At 51.5% G+C, this 18,149-nt stretch overlaps 1 protein-coding gene across 7 annotated transcripts in view; it reads left to right on the top strand.

The window, feature by feature from the left end:
- The window catches only part of BCOR (BCL6 corepressor), an 81,986-nt gene that overhangs the window by 36,907 nt on the left and 26,930 nt on the right, over positions 1-18,149 (top strand). For 5 of the 7 annotated variants that reach the window (XM_058831376.1, XM_058831387.1, XM_058831368.1 and 2 more), the window contains exons 2-6: positions 5,689-5,818; positions 7,313-7,391; positions 8,310-11,138; positions 11,836-11,889; positions 12,389-12,572. In XM_058831376.1, the coding sequence (XP_058687359.1) occupies positions 5,733-5,818; positions 7,313-7,391; positions 8,310-11,138; positions 11,836-11,889; positions 12,389-12,572 (3,232 nt within the window). In that variant the 5' untranslated portion in view covers positions 5,689-5,732. The remainder of the gene's footprint in view (positions 1-5,688; positions 5,819-7,312; positions 7,392-8,309; positions 11,139-11,835; positions 11,890-12,388; positions 12,573-18,149) is intronic. The other 2 variants (XM_058831397.1, XM_058831425.1) reach the window with 1 other exon arrangement.

An 18,149-nucleotide genomic window follows, 5' to 3' on the forward strand; every position in this document is an offset into this window, starting at 1 on the left:
TCTCTCCGGGGAGCCCCGTCTGCGCTGGAGCCCGGGGGTTCCTGCGGCTGAGCCGGTTTGTGGCTCCCTCCTGCAGTAGCCTCGTTTCCCGGCACGGCCGGAGCGGCGGCGGGAATCCCCCGGCCCCCCCGACCGCCACCGTGCGCCTGGGGACAGAGGCATCGCCCGCGCCGGGGGAGGAACGGGGGCCCCGGGGGCGGGCGCCGTAGCGGCGGTGCGGGGCTGTCAGTGCGGCGGATGGGGTCGGTGTTTCCCGCGAATCTTTGGGAAATCCGTCATGCGGTGATGCCTCAAAGTTGGGTAGCAGCCGCCTCACCTCCCCCCGGTGTGTGTGGGAGCCTCTGCAGCCTCTCTGTCGCTCCCCACGACATGGTTTAACCGGAGGGAAGGGGGGGGGGGGGGGGGGAACGTGAGTGCACCCGCCATGCGAACGTCCCGTAACCTTCAGGTATGGGCATCGCGGTGTGCGGGGCAGCCTCGGCCGCCCGAGGCAGCCTTGGCCTCCAGGAGCGTGTGCCTGGGGGTCCGGGTCTTCCCCAGGGGTTCCGGGGCAGGCAGTGCCCTGCGGGCTCCAGGGAAAGGCAGCCAGGGTTATTTGAAGGATCGCCAGCCATTTTAACTTTCCCTCACTGGCCTCCTCCCCCGCCCCCTTCCCCAGTTCCTAGGCTTATCATTAATTGAAAACTTTTTTTCCTCTCCCTTTTGGCTGCCGCCGGCAGCTGAGAGAGATGCAATGATTCGCCTCGCAGCATATGGGAAAGGGGAGCGCGCCGCTGCCGCTCCGGCGCAGCGCCTGTCTGTGCGGGGTCCAAGGCGTGCCGGGGGGGGCGCGGGGGCCGCCGCTCCCTCGGGCCGCCCGTGCCGGGGGGTCCGAGCCCGCCGGAGCTCCGCTGCACCGAGGGTGTTTCCGTGGGGCCGGAGCCGGGCGCGGAGCGGCGGTGCCCGGGGCGGCGGTGCCCGGGGCGGGGAGGATGCCCCGCTGGCGCTGCTGCGGGCGTTGGCGCTGGCTCAGCGGCCCCGGGTGCCCCCGGTCGGCTCCGCCGTGTTTACACGGCAGAAAGTCCCGGTCGCTGTTCGACACGTGACGGTGTGGGAGCCGCGGGAGGGGGGAACACGGGGAACACGGGAACCGTGGGGGTGGCTGCGGCAAGAGCCTTAAAATAGTCGCCGACCCCCTTGTGCTGCCTGCACGCTGCCTAAACCGAGATGCACTACTGTCGTGCATGACTCAATATGTATTTTAAATCGGTTTAGCGATCTCGCTGGCGCATTGTGCTTAGCTTTATGGTTAAATGAAATGCCACACGTCCCGGGTAAAGGTCAAACTTCTTCTCTAATCCGCGGATCCGTGCGGCGGCTACTTAGTCTGCAGCTTCCTCCTCTGGTTTACAAAACGTGTCACTAGCGGCGATGTCGTGTGGAGATTGCAAAAAATAACGCACGGTATATTTTATTTTTTTATACATATATATAAAAAGCGCAGCCAACCCTGTTCTTTTAACACTTGTCTAATATTAGATCGCTGGCTGCTGCCAGAGCTTTATACGGCGCATTGTAAACGGTGCAGCAATACGGTGTCTCTGAAGTCTCCTTTCTAGCCGTGGCACAGGTCGTTGTTCCTATAAGTCGTAAATATATAAGTCGGAGGTACAAGATAAACGAGGTACCTAAAGACATTCATAAGCATCAGCCCGTATTTAAGCTTATAAATACCGTGCGAGCGCTGCCCCTTAAATCAAGCTCCAGATGAACGGGGCTGAGGGCTTAATCGAAGTAGATCGCTACGAGTCCCCGATTGCTTTTCACTCCTTTCTCAGGGATTTTCACAAATCTAGAAATGATCCTTCCAGTGGCCTGGAACCGGGGGGGGGGGGGGGGGGGGGGAAGGAGGAGTCCCGGGGGGGGGGGGGTGATATGGGGGAGGGATCAGAGGCCTGTAATTTATTGCATCGCTTTTAATATCCGAAAGCCTGGGTTGTTTGCCGAAGGTCCCGGCGCTCCGTCGGTGCCATCGGCTCTCGCAGAGGTTTTTTTTATACCCCGCGTAGCCCTCCCCGCCGGCTGCCGCTGCGCTGCCGGCTCCGTGGCTTGTGCAGTGGAAACTGGCAGGCTGCCAGGCGGAGCTCGGAGGTGGAAACGAGTAAAGGCGCCAAAAGGGAACTCGTGCGCCGCTGCAATTCTCCTCCCGAGCCGCTTCCTGGCTCGCTGCAGCCGCCGGCCCCGCCGGGCTTCCTCCAGGCCACCCCCCTGCCGCCCCCCCCGCGCCCCTCGCTGAGACTTTCACCTCGCAAACTCCGCCGGGCACCCCGGGCTCATGGGGGTGGGCGGGCAGGGGGAAGAGGAGGCTGCCCTGTCCCGGGTGGCGATGCCATCCCCTCCTCTTTCCCCTGGAGGCATGAGAAGTGGAGTCTTCCTCCTCCTTCTCCCCCTCCCCGCGGGCATCGGGTTTTTCTCGTTTCCACGCCAGGAGCGTGTTAACAAAACTTTGCTGCTGCTGGCGTCAATGGCTGCCAAAAGTCTGTTGACGTTGCGAGGGAGACCCAAACGTTTCCCTTTTTAATCAGCTGCCCGAGCAGTGCGGTGTGTGCCTGTGCCTGCCTCTGCGGCGCGGGGCCGGCGGGGCGCGGGCAGCGCGGGAGGTGGGTGGGTGTTCCCGGCTCGGCACGGCTCGGCTCGGCTCGGCACCACGCCGGGAGGCAGGTTAGTGCTTGCAGGCGCTTTTCACAACTGGTTTCACACGGCGGCATCGCTGCGGAACCGCGTGTGCGTTGCGCGTCTCACTCTCTTCCTCCCCCACTCCTCCCCGCGCCTCCCTCCCTTCCCTCTCTTCCTCCCTCCCTCCCTCCTCCGTGCATCACCGTCTATATTTAGCCGCAAATGGCTTTATCGGCCAGACACCTCCCGGAGGAAATGCCGTGCGCGCTCCGGCTGCCGAGCCCCGCTCCGCGCCCCGCCGCGCAGCGCAGCGGGGGCGGCCGGGGGGGCTGCGGCGCCCTGGGGCGCGCTGGCGGTGGCCCGGTGGGTGACAGGAGGAGGGAGGGGAGACGTGTCCTCGGTTTCCTCCGTGCGCTGGGGCGCTCAGCCCGCCGTCGGGCTTGCATAACGGGACCGGCTGCGCCCACCCCCGCGGAAGCTGGGTATAAATAGGTGCGGTGCCCCCCACACCCCCTCCGCTGTGACCCCCCCCGGCCCCGCGGCTCGGAGCGCTTGTGGCGCTGCCGGCGTTTGGCCGAGCCTCCGTGAGCCGGTATCCTCGACAAGGCAGCTGCTTGTGGGGAGAGGGAGGAGGGGGAGGGACAGGGTGTGCGAAGAGTTAAAAGTCGGCTGCTTGTTGCAATGAAATTATGGCTGGCAGTGGCGCCGCTGCTCGTTCAGCAGACCTCCACTTTTAAACAGTTCACGAGAAGTTCATCAGGGCGGCGATGATGATAGCCGCGCACACGCGCGCTCCCGGGGCACATAGCGACGAGGGGTGGCTTTGGGGAAGGGGCTGGCAGCCGTCGGGGCCGCGGGCTCTGACCTGCCTGGTGGCCCCAGGACGTCCCACCACATCCCTGGAGCTGGGCGGGCTTTGCCCTTGCTCAGGTGGCGGAGGCTGTGGGACATGGGGCCTCCAGATTACCCGCTTTTGGCTGGGGAAGCTCTCGCTCCCCCCATGCAGCTTCAGCATTTCGCTATCTGCACGTGTCAGGGGATTGATGAGCTCTAGTGCAGGCACCTCGCCTTATCTTAATGATACATTTCCAGCGAGGAAACAGGCAGCCCCTCGGAGGAGCCCTGGCCCCAAAGGGAAGCGGGGCACAGAGAGTGGGACTGTGTGCCCTAAAGGCCCTTCTCTGAGCCGGTGGCTGTCCCTTACAGATGAGGCAGCGCACGGGGTGGCTACTAACCCTACTTGAAACCCTAAATCACTCTCTCCATGCTGCTGCTGCCTCTATTGAAAACATTACGAGCGGCGCATCTGGAAACCAGTAAATCTGTCCAGAAAACGTCTTTCCAGTGAAATAAGTCCTTTTGAATGATAGCGCGGTAACTAACCTCCGTGGATTTTTGTTTCCTCGCGGCGATTTGTGCGGACTTCATTAGGAAAAGCTAACCGTTGTGGAGAAAGGAGGGTCAACGCGCCGTTTCATTAATATACATTTGTTCCAGACGTGGAGTTTTGCACAAAAGGCCTCTCTGAGGGGAGAAAAAAGTGTTGGGGAACAAGGCTTTCCTGCCGTTTCAGTTCTTAAACCTCTCTGAACGTGTGTGAAGTATTGTGTTAAAGGCCCAATCTGGGCTTCTTCCCTATTAAATGCCAAAGTGATCATTTGCATATTTTGTAGCCTGACAAAGGAAATGAGTTTGCTGGGGAAGCATGGATGCTTTGGGAGACGTTAGGCATTAAACTCCCAGTGGTCAATCGCCCGTTACTGGCTTGTGTGTGTGTAAAAGGAGTATCATGCCTCCTGCTTAAAGGCTTCTATTTTTGTGAGAGAGGAAGAGCTGAGGGATATCCTGTGCATTAAAGGCTCCCCCTACTTATTAACCCAGCATTTAGCAGCAGGATGCAGGCTGAAGCTCAGTCAAAAGAAACGACTCAACCTCCGAAGAGCAATTAAAATCTTGCACTGGAATAAATCATGCGCCGCGATAATCCTGTTAATAAAACGCAGCTTGTCCTGACACTTCGCTCATGCAGCAAACTAGAATTTAATGCGAGCGGAGGTGGCATTAGGCAAGGTAGAGGGGAGGAAAAGCCTTTCCCCCTCTGCTGCTGGACGTGAAAATGTGGTTACCTTTCACCTGCCTCTCTGGCTGCACACAGCGACGATCCTCTTGGACTGCTAATACTTCTCCAGTGAGCCTGCTAATGATTTCTTTCCCTGGAGTGAGCAGGCATCATTGAATTACTGAAAGCACTCGCAACAGCAGCAGCAGCAGCAGCAGCAGCAGCAGCAGCAGCAACAGCAGCAGCAGCAGCAGCAGCAGCAGAAGCTCCGATGCAGAAGCCACCAGGGCTCCTCGCTTAATCAAATCAAGGGGTGGGGAGCTCGCCAACCCACTTACTATTTTTAACCCCTTTCTCCAAGTTAGTCATGTGCAGACGCTAAAAGGGAGGTTTTTATTTAGATGCCTTCTGTAGCAGTGTCTCTTCAGTTTTAAGTCCTCGTGTAAAAGCCTTATCAGCAATCAGCGTAGCTAATACACACCCGTATGTGGTTGTTCTTGCCTTGCTCTCCTGCTCCTGTGTGTTCCTAATGCAGGGCTTTTGTGAGTGCCTGTGGGTTGTTTGAATGTTCCCCCAGGCTCACGGGGTCTCCCTCCTTGGTTCAGTCTATGTGAGATGAAGATTTGGGGACTGGTGTGTACTTGGCCGGCTGAGTCATTTCTTGTGGAAATGAAATGCTGTGGAGAAACTTTTATTTGTCGATAGTCTGGAATGATTCTTAATTTTCTGGATGTGAGCTGGGGAAAAGATCCATCTCCTCTGACCTATAAATGCCCTCAATTTGCTCCTTTATTGCCGGGTATCTCCCTTAGCGGTTAACGTAGGCAGCTCACTCCCCGCACCAATCCTGCATTCATTATTAATTACCCGGAGGGAGGCTGGCTGCTCCACTGTGATGTTTGCACTTCCTCCTAGACAAATCTGCTCAACTTTTTTTTCTTTCTTTTTTTTTCTTCTTTCCTTTTTTTTAATAGAATATAAAACCGTGTTGAAAAGCGTTGATTTTTAAGAAGACGTCATGCTTTCTGCAACTCCCCTGTATGGCAATGTTCATAGCTGGATGAGCAATGAAAGGGTCCGCATGTGTGGAATTAATGAAGACAGGTAAATATTTAAGCTTCTGGCAAGTTAAACCACACTGTAATTCTGCAGAGTGAGGTCTCGGAGTTTGCTCGCTTCCCTAATACTGGAGCAGAAAGCTGCCACCTTGCATCGAGATCAGCCCAGCTTGGAGGGAGGGCAAAGGGAGAGAGTCAAGACGTGCCTGAGAGCAGTAGAGCAGATGCTGATTTACTATGGAACAGGCAACCTGGGTCAGTGAAGTGAGGACGCCCTCAAAGCAGCCTTTGAATGTGCTTTCACAATTAATTTATTATTTTGCATTTGTGAAGGGGAATTAAACCAAGTAGTGCACGTTTTCTTGTGGTGACTCTGTGCAGCAGATTGGCTCGTGCCTGCAACTTAGTGTTCCCCGCCTTTGGACCAATGACTTGTCATGTGAAGTAGGATCAGTAGTGTCTGTCTCCCACAAATTAATTTCTCCTCCTCCCCACCTTTTTTCCTGCTGAATATAATCAGTTGATGATCAAAATTACAGTGTTTGATGGGATGACACAGGCACTGGCAGGTGTCCCCTTCCTTTAAATCCCAGCTTTTTAAAAAGCAAAATGATGCTGGACAGAAGCTGCGTATGTGCCTCCAGTTCTCTGTGCCAGTTTTGTGTGGTTTTAGTGCTTTTCTCTCTTCTTATTCCCTGTTCTCACTGTTGTGTGAAAAGCCTCCAAAAAGCTGGTGGAAGTTTTTGGTCTTTGCAGGGAATACTATTTGCAAACATGAGCTGAAGGAAAACAGCCAAGCATCTCACTTTGCTTTCTCACCCTCCCTCCCCACTTTCCTCCGAGTTGTTCAGGGATAATAACTGTATGTGCTGCTTGTAGGGAAGGTTAATCTTTTAAAAACAAATGGATTAAAATTGCATTTCTGCTTTGTGGTGATGATTTGCCTTTAAGTACTTTGATTGAAAGGAGTTCTTTTGGGTAATGCTGAAACTTTCCTTCTGCTGCATGTCAGTGATTTTTTTCCCTGGGATTTGAAATTTGGCACTAAGGTATATTCTTTATTGGTGATTTCTGTGATAACAAGTCCCAGAGCTGCAACACTGGTATGGCACAGATGTGCATCTCCTTCTTCAGCATGGAAGAGGTGATGTTCATGTGATACTAGTGTGTGTGTTTTAATTTTATCCTCAGCAGTGTTTATGGATGATATATGAACAGAGTATGTTTAAAATGGGGTATTCTCCCCCTGGAAAAAGGAAAGGGTGAGGAGCAAAGGAGAAGACCTTGACAAAAACTGCTTGCTTTGGAAGAGGCTGCTTTGAGGTGTACTTTGTGTGTTCTTGTTGTCAAAACCTTTTATGCTTATTTTCAAATGGTCCTTGCTTCTCAAAGTGGTCAGCATGTATGGGTACAGAGAAGGATAAATATGTTATCTCATGGGAGTTCTCTAGGGGAATCAAAATATGGAGATGATATGATACTGTACTGATCCGAGATGTGCAGGATGTTTTCAAATTAGTAAGCTTCTGTTTTTCAATAGGAAAATTCCCGTTAATGATGGTGATGCACCGAAAAGCAGACTGGAGTTGAGGGAGGAAAATCACCTGAATCACAGTGTGGTAAGAAGTTACAAGCTTCATGCTGCAGATGAGTCCATGCCTGTCCTCCCCACTGCGAGTCCTGCCCCTGGCTGTTATTACGTGATCCATTTGGAGAAATGATTAAAACACCTTCCTGATGCAGCCTTAGTGGGCTTGGGCACATTCAGGTTGTTTCTGTGAAACAGTGAAGTTGGGGCTTTCTTTATCTCATTAATCTCTTGATGCTTTGTGATATGGGTTGTTGTATGATGTCAGATTCTTAGTTTTGCTGTTCTGAATAATGCCATGCAGAATACCAGCATGTGTAACAAAAATAGTTCATGTAAACATTACGAACATCAATGTTCCAGCAAAGTTGGTGGGATTTTTTTCTCTGAGTCTACATGGGGAACAGCAAGTGGGAAGGAAATTAGACAGTGAACATTTCTTCATGCTGCATCCTCAGATGCCTTGCCCCATGAATCATGTGGTGGTGGTGAGCCCCAGAGCAGAGCTGCAGTGGACAGAGAGGTCTTGGAGGAAGAGGAAGAGGAGGATGAGGAGAGACACTCCATCCTTCTCCTTCTGGTCTCCACGCCACAGCCCACATCCTCTTGCTCTGGGTGGGCTGGGGCTGAAGAGCCAGTGGTTGTACTGGGGCAGTGCCTCTGAGCATTGTCTCTGGGCCACTCCTGGCTGCTTGCGTCCTCACACCTTTGTTCCTGGCTGTTTGAGTTTTGGATTTGGAAAGATTGGTGTTGATGTTTGTGATGTTATACATATTGCTCCCTAGGTTCCTGTTCTCCCATTTTCCAGTGTAATCAGCCTCTGTACATTTTCACAACAAACAGCATGTTTGCAGTTACTGTTTCTCGTCCAAAATGCTGATCTATCTGTAGCTTGAATGGTAGTCATGTTAGTGAGGTGTGAAAGTAACATGCTTCTTGTTCTGTAAAGGTGGATGCAACTACAGCACATCGCATCGACAGTCTTGCAGCTCTGAGTATGGACAGGTCTGGGCTCATGCGAGAAGGACTCAGAGTCCCGAGCAGCATTGTCTATTCCAGCTTATGCGGACTTGGCTCAGAGAAATCGCGGGATGCTACGGCTTCGATAGCCAGCCTGGGATTTACTCCTGAAAGAAATCCAGAGATACAGTTTAAGTCTAATCCTCCCGACGCGGTGGAAAGTGCAACTGTCTCTGGAAAAGCCCCGAACGGCTTCAGCGCTATATACAAAACACCACCTGGAATACAAAAAAACTCTGTCCCGACAGGGGAGACACTGGGTTTGGACCGAGCTGCGGGTGACAGGCAGAGTCCCCTCGGTGTCAATGGTGCTAGTTACCTAAGGCTCCCCTGGGTGAACCCCTACATGGAGGGCGCAACGCCCACCATATACCCTTTCCTTGACTCACCAAATAAGTATTCTTTGAACATGTACAAGGCATTGCTACCTCAGCAGTCCACCTACAGCTTACCGCAGCACCTGGCTTACTCGCCCGTATGTACGAACGGTGAACGTTTTTTATACCTGCCTCCCTCCCACTACGTCGCCCCTCACATCCCTTCGTCGCTGGCGTCGCCCATGAGGCTCTCGACCGCTTCAGCTTCACCAGCAATCCCACCTTTGGTGCACTGTCCGGATAAGAGCTTGTCGTGGAAGATGGGCGTGAGCCCAGGCAATCCTGTTGACACGCATGCCTACCCCCACATCCAGAGCAGCAAGCAGCCCCGGGTCCCCACCGCCAAGCCAGCCCCTGCCAACTTGCCAGCAGATCCCGCGCTCCTGCTGCCGCACTCGCCCCGGCCGTCTCCCCGCCTCCCCCTGCCCGCCCAGGTCGGAGATGCCTACGCTGATTTCCACAAACATTTCCCCAGGATCACCACCTCTCCCTCCTCTGCTGTTACGCTCCCAAAGCCCTACGTCAACATCGGCAGTGAATTTCCACCTGCTCGCCTCTCCAACGGGAAGCTTCCCAAAGGCAGTGATGCTGGGGAGGCACCCCTGCCATCGGCCCCCCATGCACGGAAAGCTGGCCATGACCGGAAGGACAGCAGATCTCCCCCACTCCTGGAAAAGCAGACCCCGACCAAAGACGTCACCGACAAACCGCTGGACTTGTCAGCAAAAGTGGTTGATGCAGAAGCTGCTGGCAAGTCAGATCACGGTAAGAAAATCATGCCAACGGTGCTGGTGCATGGAAGGGCAGGAGCGGGGACACATTTGCCAGGCAGTGACATGGTTCAGAAAGAAACCATTTCTCCTGGGAACAGCTGCCCCATCTACAGGCCCGAAATTATCAGCACGGCGCCATCCTCCTGGATCGTTCCTGGTCCCAGCCCCAGTGAGGAGGCTGGGAAGAATGTCCAGCTGAAAAACAAGGCACTGGACTGGGTTATGCCACAGCCACGGAGTTCCTCCTGCCCCAGGATGGGTGGCACAGAGGCAGTGGTCGGCAGCGTTTCAGGGACAGTGTCAGCGGGGGGGCGGCCAGCGTCGGCGTCACCAGCTCCCAATGCCAACGTGGATTGCGCCAAGACGGCCCGGAGCTCTGCGGAGAGCACCGCCTCGGTTATACAGCACGTCGGGCAGCCTGTCGCCACCCCTGCGAAACACAGCAGCAAGGTGGCCAAGTCCTGTGGTCAGGAAGCCAATTTCAAGGCGACCGAGACTGCCCTGGCCTCCAGCCCCATCTTCCTGCCACCCAACGAGGCATTTCGCTCCCCGCCTCTGCCCTACCCCAGAAGCTACCTCCCGTATCCAGTGCCGGAGGGGATTGCCATCAGCCCTCTCACCCTCCATGGGAAAGGACATGTCTACCCTCATCCTGTCTTGCTGCCCAACGGCAGCCTCTACCCCACCCACCTGGCTCCCAAACCTGGCCTCCCTTACAGCCTGCCAGCGGGGAGAGGGGAGTTCATGACCTACCAGGATGCGCTGGGGGTGGGGATGGTGCACCCCATGCTGCTGCAGCATTCAGCTTTGGAGATCAATAAGGAGGAGAAGACAGAACGGAGGTCACGGTCTCATGAGAGGGTCCGCTACGATGACCCAGCTCTGCGGGGCCGATTGCCAGAGCTCTTGGAGAGCGGTGGGAAGATGCATTTCGAAATGCCCAGTGACAAGAGTGCGAAATTGCACCAGAGCTCTGGCCATAGTAAAAACTCTGCAAAAAGCGACAAACACCTCTTCCCGGATCTTCTGCGAGACGAGCAAGAGGCTAAGAGCGAAGCAAATATAACAAAAGCCAGCTTTGCTACAGAAAGCAGTAATCAGACTAATGACCCTACAAAGCACAAGGTAGAGCAGGCGTCTCAGCACAGAGATTTTATTGTAATGAGAGAGGAGTTTGGAAGAAATAATGATGTTCACGAAACTTATAATTTCAAGCAATCCCAGAGTTCATCAGTGTTCGGCTTAAGGAAGGAAGATCTATCTGTGAGCCAGCCTAAAGAGAGAGTGGCAGTCCAGCCTTCTCCTGTTTTCTTGGAAAGCGCGCACGAGAGCGATGCTCCAGCTCTGGCTTTTGGCAAGGTGCAGGAGGACGCGAAGCCATTCTGCATGGGGACCGCGCCGCCAAGCATCGATGCCAGCCAGACCTATACCAAAGACGGAGCCGACGAGGCGGAGTCTGCCGATGGCAAAATACTGAAACCCAAGCCGTCAAAATTGGCCAAGAGGATCGCAAACTCTGCCGGTTATGTAGGTGACCGATTCAAGTGTGTGACGACTGAACTCTACGCCGACTCCAGCCAGCTCAGCCGGGAGCAGCGGGCGTTGCAGGTGAGTCCGCGCGGTCCAACGACCGCCGCGCTTTTTCTCGTTATTTCTCTGTTGCAAGTCACAGTTGAGTTTTTAAAGTTGAGAAAAGCGACACAGGTGGGGAGACCAGAAAAAATTTTTTTTGTTGGGGCGTACTGGCCATAAATGGTTTTAAATAGCAAAATAAGTTTGTTAATGAGAGTGAGGCGATGTAAAGAATAGTATGTGTGGCTTATAGGTATGTATGGGCTAGCAAGATTTAAAGGGCTTTTACTAAGATCTGATACAAATGTTAATGCACGTTAATGCAATGTTTGTGCAGTTTCGAGGGGAGTCGGACAGGCATGCATGTTACCTTGGCGCTGGCTGTAATTTCTGAGCTGGCCTGTAGTGCCAGCTAGCACAGCATACCCAGAAGTTGTGATTAGTATGCCAAACATGCCATTGGATGGTGAGGAGTTCCAGCCATGCATTAGCGGGTCTCAGGCAACGTTGGTGCCAAGCGAGCGCGTAGGGAAGAGTAGGAGTGGTATTGAGGTTGATGCTAAGGGATGATAGACAGATACTGTGTAGGAATATTCTTAGGGTGTTTTACTTTTAATGAAGGGATGAGTTAAGCCAAATTGTTTTGCATTGTTAAGAAAAGAATTGGTTTATGCTTATAAAAATGGATGAAATTATCTAAATGATCCATTGAGTGCCCATTTTAATTACATAGATGGAAGGATTACAAGAGGACAGTATTTTATGTCTACCTGCTGCTTACTGTGAGGTCAGTTCTTCAAATTTTTATTACTAGACTCTTACATAAACCTTTGAGTTAAATTTCATTTCCAAATACACAAAGGGAAGTTTGTGGGCCATGGTCGTCTTTTATTCATTGTACGGTTTTGTGTTGTTTTTTTTTATTTTGTTTTTTTTTATTTCTTTTTGTTTTTGTCTCCTTTTACCTCCAAAATGGAATGTTTTTGTTTTATATATAATATGCATTTTATAATATATTTTATATATATATACATATATATATGCATGTGTATATATATATATATATATATATATACACTTACATATGAAAGAATTGTGTGGCTGTTTGCTTATAAGATGCTATAACACTGTTTTACAAGTCAGGTGTGTTAAAATCCTACCCTTAGCTGTCTATCTGAAACCCTGGTTTTGAGTCAATTTTTCTTTGGAAATGCTTTCATATAAGGTAAGGTAAATGAAGTTGTTTTTATTGCAAGACTTTTTTTTTATATCAATTCTCTTTCTAGCGTGCAATGATGCGCTTCTCAGAGTTGGAGATGAAAGAGAGAGAAGGCCAAACAGCTACCAAAGACTCAGAGGTCTGCAGATTCAGCCAGGCAGACTGGGAAAACTTGAAAGGAAACAGTGAAAAGAAGCCAAAGTCTGTTGCTCTGGAAGATGCCATTGCTGACCAAAATGACAATGACAGATGTAAGCGAATTTAGATGGCTTTCTGAAGCGTGTATGTGTCTCTTTGCCATGGCAGCTTGCAGCAAAGCAAGCAAATCTTGGTGTTCTCACCGTGTTGCTGGTGAAAGTCACTGACCTCATCCTCTGCAGGTGCTGAGTTGTCACGGCTGGTACCCCCTGCGCTTGTTTTGGGGCTTGCAAGTTTCTGGTTGCCATTGCACCTGCTTTTCAGGAGATAGTTAACTGTCTGTCACTAAGTTACTGCCTTGGAAAGATCCTCTTTTTAACTGATGGGGTATTACAACAGCCAGTGAAAGCAAAGGTCCAAGGTTGTATTTTAAATATAGAAAGGATATGGGGGAAGAGAGGAAAACACGGAGTTCAGCTTCCTGAAGTTGCAGTAGCACTGAGATATGCCAGTGTTGCAGTGTTCAAAGCAAGGATGGAGGACAGAAATGTGAAGGGAAGTGGGGAAGGATGTGATCTGCTAGGCTGGCTTATCCATAAAAGCTGGCAGTAATAACTCCAAATGATAAGAAGCTACTTTGCCTGTGTAGTGGCTGAGAGGTGTGTGAGGCCCAGGTTCTTGCAGGCAGAGTCTGTGAAAATCCCCGTGGGGCTGTCTGTTCCCTCTAGGCTGTTACAGGGTGTCAAAGGACTATGGAAAATGCAACATCCTAAAAGTGAGATAAACTTAAAAATAAATAAATGGTATTAGGGGATTTTTTTGCTGCATGCAAGAAAGATCAGTTCTTGGTTTGCACGCTTGGTGAGCATATGGCTTCTGCCAGTTTCCACCTTTGTTTCATCTGGGTATTTAAGGAATGGATCAGTTCCTTCTGTTGCTACTTTGTTTTGAACAACTCAGAAAAAAAGAGATCTGTGCTGAAGGCATTGCAAAACAAGAGGAATTGTACTGCAGACTGCACTCTGTGTGTGTGTGTGTGTGTGCACGGCTGTGTAACTCAGTGGTTAAGTGTGCTCTTTGGTAGGTGGAGATTCATGAGTAGGGCTAGTAGAAAATTTCATTCAGGCAATTTAATAACTTTGAATTATTGTTCTGGTCTTTGGTTAATGCTTTTGGCAGAGGGCATGCTGGTCAATCATACTTGCTCTGTTACTCACCTAAATTCAAGTTACTGTGGCATTGCTATCGCTGAAATGACAGCCTCAACAAAAATTGGTGTGACAAAATAGCAAGGGGAAGTTTTAACTGTGGATATGGAGAGGGTGGCAGGGTTGGGGAGAGGGAGACTGAGCCTCTGGAATCTGGGCAGCCTTTTCCTTCTCCAGACTTTATCGAGGTAGCTGCGGGGAGGAAGGCACAGCTGCCTTTGCAGTCCCTGTGGTAAAGCTGAGAGCTGGGCAGGCTGCTGCCCTGGCTGTCCCCATCACAGCCTCCTTTGCTCCTCAGAGGTGATGTCCTCTGTTAAATTCCAGCCTGAGTGTGGAAATTTCTAGGAAAGCTAGAAGAGCAGCGGCAGCAGCAGGCCTGCTGGCTTGTTCTGGCTGCAAAGAGGGTTCAGCAAAGGCGGGGGGATGATGGGCTGTGGAGTTGAGTGGGGGGCACAGGGGGTTAACAGAGGGAGGGAAGGTAGGCTTGCTCAGGGACATGGGGCTGCCTGTGGAGGGTGGCCGGGGGCTATGGAGGAGAGCATGAGTGCTAGAGCATAATTGTATGCTGAAACCCCTCCCACCATCCTTGCAAAAGGCTGATGATTTGGTTTGTCTGTAAATTCACCATTTAGTGAGATCTCTGGCACTTGAATCTGCTGGCTGAAATTTGTTTGAGACTGTTAAATAACTGTTGGAAGCAGGGAAAGTATGTTCAGTCTTGTGTTAGTTCATTCCTCTCCTCCACTAATTAGCTCTGACTTAACAGGCTATTTCAGATTTTGGCCAAGTGTCTAAACTCCTAAAAGCATGGATCTGTTCTGCTGAGGGAGCTCCTTTTTTGTACGCCCGCCTGGGCAGCAGCAAATACTTACCAGTACAGATTCAGGTCTCAGTAAAAGTTTTTTATCGTGGTGGTTCACCTCCTGCCCCTCGGGATAGCAGCTGATAAATCAGGAAGCTGAGCTTCACACCTCTTGAATGCTTCTACTGTGGTGGCTTGGGCTCTCTGTTGGGGCTTGAGCCACCAGCAGCCTCAATGCATCTCTCACTGAGTGACTGGCAAAGAGCTGATGAGCTCTCCCTCCTCTTCCCCTTCGGTGAGAGCAAGGGCTGCTTATCTTTTGCTTTCCCTTTGCCTCCAATTTCTGACCGCGCTCTTGGTGTGTTTGAACGGGAATGAGCTGATGGTTTGCAGCCTTTTCTGTTTCCTTTCTGCCTCCTGCAAGCGATCTTGCTGCATCAAAAGTTTTTTCCCTCTGTTTCACGTTCGTCTGGCGCTAGCTCGAAAGTGAAACAGCCGTGTCTTTACCTGTGCGAGGAGGGAATTGAGGAGTGAAACTGGCGAGCTGTTCTGCCCCCACTGCCAGCGCTTCACCTGCCTGGTGTCAGCGGGGAGGAGGGAAACTGCATCCAAAAGTGTGACTGTGGCACGGAGCCAGCTCCCGGGGCTCCCCTGCTGCCGCCTCGGCGCGGTGGCAGCCGTGCTTGGCATGGAGCGCCAGAGCCGGCCGGGGCCCTGGCAGCTGCCTGCCCCCTTGGCTCCTCTAAACCTACCAGTGCAACAAAAGGCTAAATAACACAGGCAGGTGATGCTTACAGAGGCATTTGATGGGATGGAAACTGCTTTTTTTTCAGCTTGTCTTAGGGTTTGCTGTTTTTCCTGGCTCTATTGCACATGTATAGACTTTTTTGGAAGCACACGAAGGCACAATATCCAGTTCCTTAAACTTTTCCTTGGACTTGGCAGTGTGTGGCTTTGCTGTACTTTAAGTTTAAGCATCGAGCCTTCCAGAGAAGGGTAAAAGAGGCGGGCTTTTGTTTTGTTTAGCCCTTTTTATATTTTTTAAGGCTCAATTTAAGGCAGGTATCCATGTTAGCTAATTAATGAGCAACTAAAGCTGAGTAGTAAAGTAGAAGTGCTTCAGTTTTCTCCCGTCTTGTCCAGGTTTTGCTGGGCATCTGAGAGCGGGCATCTGAGAGCAGCCGCAAAGCTGCTTTGTTGCCAAGGTGACTTGTAAATGTTGCTGAGGCAATGCTGCTCCAGTGCATTTTCATAGCACAAACATGATAAATTATGGGATGCATATGTCATGAGTCATAGAATTGTTCAGAGATCAAGTGATTTAAGCTATTGGCATGGACACATGCATCAATATGGGCATGTGATGATCGCATGTTCGTAAGAAAGCTCTTCTAGAGGTTCTGAAAATCATACCTGAGTGTGAAAGATTGAATGAATTCTGCAAACTGAATTTCTTGACTGGGGAGCATGACTTTGCCTGTTTATTTAATTTTTTAGGATGGAAGACATTGCCTGTTTAAGCCTTAGCTGGACAAAATTATCTCAGTATATTATAGAAGCCTGATCTTAAGGCATGAGATCATGAGGAAAAAGTTAAAGCAGTTGGTACGTGTGAAGGTAAATGGTTCAATGTGCCAAAACACATTGCACAATTGATCTTAGCCTTGTAGTGAGGTGCCAGTGTCCCTTTGCATGGTGATGCCCTGCTTTTCTTCTTTCTTACTAGGCTGTGTGTACACTGGAACAAATGAAAGATGGAAGCAGTAAACATGTCCTTTGCCCTGGTCAGTTATTACCTTCCTGCCACAGGACATAGTGGAGGAAAAAAAAAAAAAAAAAAGGGAAAAAAAATAGAAGAGAGCTGTGCACTGAGAGTGGTGATTGCTTGTTTGTGCAGTGTGGCAGGCTTGGGCAGAATGCAGCAAATGTGGAAAGCTCCGAAGCAGAGGAGGAAAAAGTGAAATCACCTGGGTTCTCTCTGCCCCATGGGATACTCAGAATTGAATTCTGAGGATGTCTTAGGGAATCTCTTACTGTTGTTGTGGTCTCCGTGCTGAACACTGGGTTTAAACCAAAGCATTTAGATAGTCATTACTGTTCCTGGATGAATAAAGGGTGCCTTGCATATAAGTGAGCGCAATGAGAGGTTGCTCCAGGGAAGAGGAAAGGCTGTTTTTAGCTGCCATGTTATTTGAACAAAAGAATCTGCAGCTTAAACACTAAGATGTGTTTCCTTGTTTGCATTGCATGGGAGGATCTGGTCTCATTGACAGCAGTTGACAGCAACAGGAAGATGGAAAAATGAAAGAAAGTTTTTTGGGTAGGGTGTTTGCTTGTGTCTGTAACTGTTTCTTGTGAGATTGTAACCTGTGCACTGATACTGCTTCAGACAGAAACCAGCTGTGAAGAAAGAATCTTCTTAATTCTTCCTTGTTTCTACATTGGTAGGACAGTGAGAAATGGTTTGAATTGTTGGTGCTGGTTGTCACAGCTGGTGTGAGACTGGCAAATACTGGAGGCTTGAGGAAGCAACACATTTAAGAGTTTAATCTCCTTACTCATAGAGGTGTGTTGCTATGAGAACTCAGCATTTATCCTGTGTTTCTGGCTACCTCACCACTGTTTGAATAATGATTATATGAGAACTCCCAAGTATTTTGTTGTTGTTTTCTTCCTCAGGCAGAGAAAAGGATGTTGTAGATACATGGCATGGGAGGAGGGTGGTGGGAACAAAAGCAGATAAGTTCTCCTCATCCTTGTTGGGCACGCACGTTATGCTTATGTTGCTGTGCTTGTTGACATTTATATCTTAATTTGGGGAGACATTGCGTCTGATCCCGGTCGCTTGCAAAACAGTTTGAGGACAGAGTGGAATCCGGTGGTAAAATATTAATAGAGCCTGCGCTCCGTGGGGCGGCCGCAGCTGTGCCGGGGGAAGAGCCTCTGGGCTTGCGACGTGTCCGTGCAGGCAGCAGGGAGAGCCCGACAGCCCGTGGGCTGTGCTGTGTCCCCAGCAGTGGCTGACCTTTGTTCTTTGGTACTGAAAATCCAGCTGCGGGAGAGGCGGGAGCACCGCAGCGCCCAGGCAAGGACGCGTCTTGCGTGGGTTCCCAGCTGTGGCTCCCTGGATGTGGCTCCCTGGCTGCTCTGGGGCTGTGGCTCTCCGGCTGTGGCTCTCTGGCTGTGCCAGGGCTGTGGATCTCTGGCTGTGGCTCTCTGGCTGTGCCAGGCCTGTGGCTCCCTGGCTGTGGTTCCCTGGCTGTGGCTCTCTGGCTGTGCCAGGGCTGTGGCTCCCTGGCTGTGGCTCTCTGGCTGTGCCAGGGCTGTGGCTCTCTGGCTGTGCCAGGGCTGTGGCTCCCTGGCTGTGGTTCCCTGGCTGTGGCTCCCTGGCTGCTCTGAGGCTGTGGCTCCCTGGCTGCTCTGAGGCTGTGGCTCCCCGGCTATGGCTCCCTGGCTGCTCTGGGGCTGCGCTCCTGCCTCGATGCAGGGTGATTACACAACCGGGATTAGTGTGCGGAGATGCCGCTTCCCCGATGGTTTTAGCTGCAGCGAGCGGGATTTCAGAGCCGCGTGTGCAGCGGGCGGTCCTTGAGAGGGATTTCTGGCGCTGCACATGTGGAGATGGAGCTCTGCTCCCCTGAGGGTCCCTCCCGGGTGTGACCGGCCGCGGAGGCCGAGGT

This window comes from Poecile atricapillus, chromosome 1 (genome assembly GCF_030490865.1).
Source record: "Poecile atricapillus isolate bPoeAtr1 chromosome 1, bPoeAtr1.hap1, whole genome shotgun sequence".
Classification (NCBI taxonomy): Eukaryota; Metazoa; Chordata; class Aves; order Passeriformes; family Paridae; genus Poecile; species Poecile atricapillus.